The sequence below is a fragment of the Aureococcus anophagefferens genome (assembly GCF_000186865.1).
Source record: "Aureococcus anophagefferens unplaced genomic scaffold AURANscaffold_239, whole genome shotgun sequence".
In the NCBI taxonomy this organism is placed as follows: Eukaryota; class Pelagophyceae; order Pelagomonadales; family Pelagomonadaceae; genus Aureococcus; species Aureococcus anophagefferens.
In genome coordinates, this window is record NW_008705774.1 from 7,050 (window position 1) to 10,456 (window position 3,407).

At 78.5% G+C, this 3,407-nt stretch overlaps 1 protein-coding gene across 1 annotated transcript in view; it reads right to left on the reverse strand.

The window, feature by feature from the left end:
• AURANDRAFT_68602 (hypothetical protein) overlaps nucleotides 1-2,958 on the reverse strand; it is a gene marked incomplete at both ends in the record, with an annotated part of 3,649 nt that extends 691 nt beyond the window's left edge. Inside the window, 2 exons of the mRNA XM_009044307.1 lie at nucleotides 1,172-2,431; nucleotides 2,593-2,958. Of these exons, the coding sequence (XP_009042555.1) occupies nucleotides 1,172-2,431; nucleotides 2,593-2,958 (1,626 nt within the window). The remainder of the gene's footprint in view (nucleotides 1-1,171; nucleotides 2,432-2,592) is intronic.
• Nucleotides 2,959-3,407: the final 449 nt, after the last annotated feature.

Genomic DNA, 3,407 nt, shown 5'->3' on the forward strand with positions numbered 1-3,407 from the left:
CGCGCGCACGGGCGACCCGGACCGGCCGCGGCCGCTCCTCGCCGCCTACAGCGGCGGCCGCCACGGCTGCGTCAACGTCCGCGACGGCATCGCCGGCGCGCTCCGCGGCGACGCCGCCGTCGCCGCCGCGGCCGCGCGCGTCGCCGCGGCGTGGCGCGACGCGCGCGGGCCCGGCGCCGGCGCCGCGCCGCGCCAGGCCGTCATGCACGCGGCCGTGTTCTGCCCCTGCCCCGAGGGCGACTCGCCGTCGGCGAAGCGCCAGTACGACGCGGTGCTCGCGGGCTGCGTGCCGGTGGTCGCGTCCGACGACGCGCTCTACGCCTTCGACGACGCGCTCCTCGGCGGGCCCCTGTCCGAGCGCGACTTCGCGCTCCGCGTGCCCGAGGCCGCGGCCGTCGACGGGTCGTTCCTCGCGGCGCTCCGGGCGGCCGCCCGCGCGGGACGCGACCGCCGCCCCCCGAAGGGTCGGCTCCGTCGGACGCGCGCGAGCTCCCTTCGCGGCCGACGCGGGGACGGGGCGCGTCCGCTCGTCGCGTCATCGACGCGCGGCGGCGGCGCTCGCGCCGGGGCGGCCGCCCGCCGCGGCCGTCGGCGTCGCGTCGAAGCTTCGGGCCCGGCGCAGGCGGTCAACGCGACGGCGCTCGCGGCGCTGCGGCGCAACGGCGCGGCCGCGGCGCACTGGTTCCGCTACTACGCGCCGGGGCGCGTGCCCCGGGACCCGCTGCCCGCGCGCGCGTACCCGGACGGCGGCGCGCCCGCGCTCCTCGTCGCGGAGCTCGACGCGCGCGCGCGCGAGCGCGGGTCGCGCGCCGCGGCCTGCGCCGCGGAGCGCGCGGCGCCCCACTACGACCTCGCGAAGCAGTTCTGCGGGCCCCCGAACCGCGAGAAGGAGATCTTCCGCCTCGGCGGCGCCGCGCGGGCCGGCGGCGCGCGCGCGCGCGCGGCCAAGGCGGGCATCGCGGCCTTCAAGGCCGGCCGCATCGCGCGCTAAGCACGACTCGTAAGCGGGAGCGGGCGCGCGCGCGCGCCGCGGCGGCGTCGACGACGCGCGGGGGACGCGCGACGCCGGCCCGCGGCGTCGGCGGCACCCCGATGGGCGTCCGCGGCGCCGCGGGCATCGTCCGACGGACGGCGCGGGGCGCGGCGCTCACGCGGAGGCCGACGCCGCGACCGCGAGGTCCTCGGCGGCGGCCTTGAGGTCGCCGCGCATGGCCGCGACCTCGGCGGCCGTGAACCACGACGCGAAGTCGTGGGCCGCGAACTTGTCGTCGACGGCGGCCTCGGTGACGGCGACGGTCGGCGCCGCGCCGACGGCGCGCGAGAGGAACTCCTCGGCGTAGCGCAGGACGTAGACGCCGCAGTCGCAGGAATTGGTCTGCATGGGCACCTTGGGCACGACGAGGGGCAGGTCCACCTTGAGCTTGAGCTTGAGCTCCGGCTCGTCCGGCTTCCGCTTCGCCCACTCGAGCTCGAGGAACGCGCGGAGGAAGCGCTCGACCTTGGGCGCGCTGTGCATCTTGAGCGAGTCCATGAAGATGATGCAGGGCCGCGGCGGCGGCGGCGCGCCCGACGGCTCCGCGGTCGCGTCGATGCGCGGCGCGTCGCTCTCGTCGTCGTCCTCGCCGCGCGCGCGCTCCTCCGCCTCCTCCTCCTCGCGCGCGATCCGGTCCCGCACGACGCGGACGAGGGCGCCGGGGTGGCAGACGATGGCGAGGCTCCAGTGCAGGTGCTCGACGATGGGGACGACGAGGAACTTCTTCGAGAAGACGTCGACGCCGCGCGTCCACCGCTCGACGCGGTCGTACGCGCGGTCCTTGCCGTCCGGGGCCCGGAGGCCCTCCTCCTGGAGCTTCGTGAAGAAGTGGGAGCTGAACGCGTGGACCTCGGACCCGAGGCGGGCCGCGTCGAAGCCCTCGCGCGCCGCGAGCCGCGACCGGGCCGCGTCCGCGACGAGGACCTTGACGTAGAGGTCGACGAGGTTGTCGTTGAGGAACTCGTCCGGCTCGAGGCGGTCGACGTCGCCGCGCGTGACGACGATGCTGTCGACGGCGGCGGGGCCCGGCGGGTACTGGAAGAGCGGCGTCGCGTCGGCCCCGGCGCCCGGCGACCGGCGCGTCCGCCGCGCGGACCGGCGCGGACCGGCGGCGCCCGCGGCGCCCGCGGCACCCGCGGCCCCGGCGTCGTCGTCGGAGGAGTCGTCGATGCAGAGCGGCTTCTCCGCCGTCCCGGTCGGATCCGCGGGCCGGCCGCGCCGCGACCGCCGCGGCTCCGGCCGCCACTCGGCCTCGGCCTCGGCGGCGCCGTCGCGCGCGCGGCGCCGCTTCGCGGCGGGCTCCGCGGCGGGCGCCGGCGGCGCGGCCCGCCGCGCGGCCGCCGCGCGCGGCCGCGGCTGCTCCCAGGCGCCGACCGCGCGCCGCGCGCGCTCGGCGCCCTGCGCGCCCGGCTCGTTCCGGGGGAGCCAGGGACTCGCCGCGGGCAGGTGGATCTGGCTGTCCCGGGCGCCCGGGCCCCGCTGCTGCCGCCCCGCCTTCGTCGGCCGCGAGGCCCGCGGCGGGGGCCCGAAGCCCTCGTCGGCGAACGCGCCGGGCCTACGGCCGCCTCGACGTCGTCCGCCCGCGCGACGTCGATCTCCTCGAGCGTGTCGAGCAGCCCGAGCACGGCCTCCTGGCTCTCGCAGTCCGCGTCCCGGGCGCGGGCCTCGGCCGGGGGCCGCGCGGGCGCCGCCGGCCGCGCGGCCTTCTTCGGGATCTTCGCGGCGGGCGCGGCGGGCCGCGGCGAGGGCCTCGCCGACGACGGGCTCTGGGACGCGTTGATCTTGTTCGCGAAGAGCGTCTTCGGGCCACCGGACCCGCGGCCGCGCTTCTTCGCGCCCCCGTTCAAAGACCCGGCGCCCGTCAGACCGAATGTTTGAGCCTGGCCCGGCGGGTCCGAGGGCCCGAAGTCCTGGATGAGCTCCATCGCTCCGGCGACACGCGGTGGGAGTTTGTCGTTCCCCAAAAGTGCGTGCGGCTGCGACATGCGCTCCAAGCCGGTCCGAGACGCGCGCACGCTGCGCGGCAGTCGCAGCCGTGCGACGAGCAAGCCCAGGACTCTGATGTTTGACGGCGACGACCGTTGTAGGGAGAGCCGCAGTAGGGCGGAGGCGGACAGGAGCACGGCGACGGAGAGGGCACGACGACGAAGATGTAGTGCGGCTACTGCTCGTCGGCGACGCCGAAGGTCCCGCCGGTGCCGCGGGCCGCGCGGGCGTAGGCCGCGTCGCGGGCCCGCTTCGCGGCCGCGTCCCGGCCGTCACGGTCGTCGGGCCGCGGGATCGACGACGAGGCGCCGACGCCGACGGCGCTCGATCTGGACCCGCGCGAGTACGCCAAGTCGCCAGCCCGGGCCGACGTGTTCGATCTACGCCG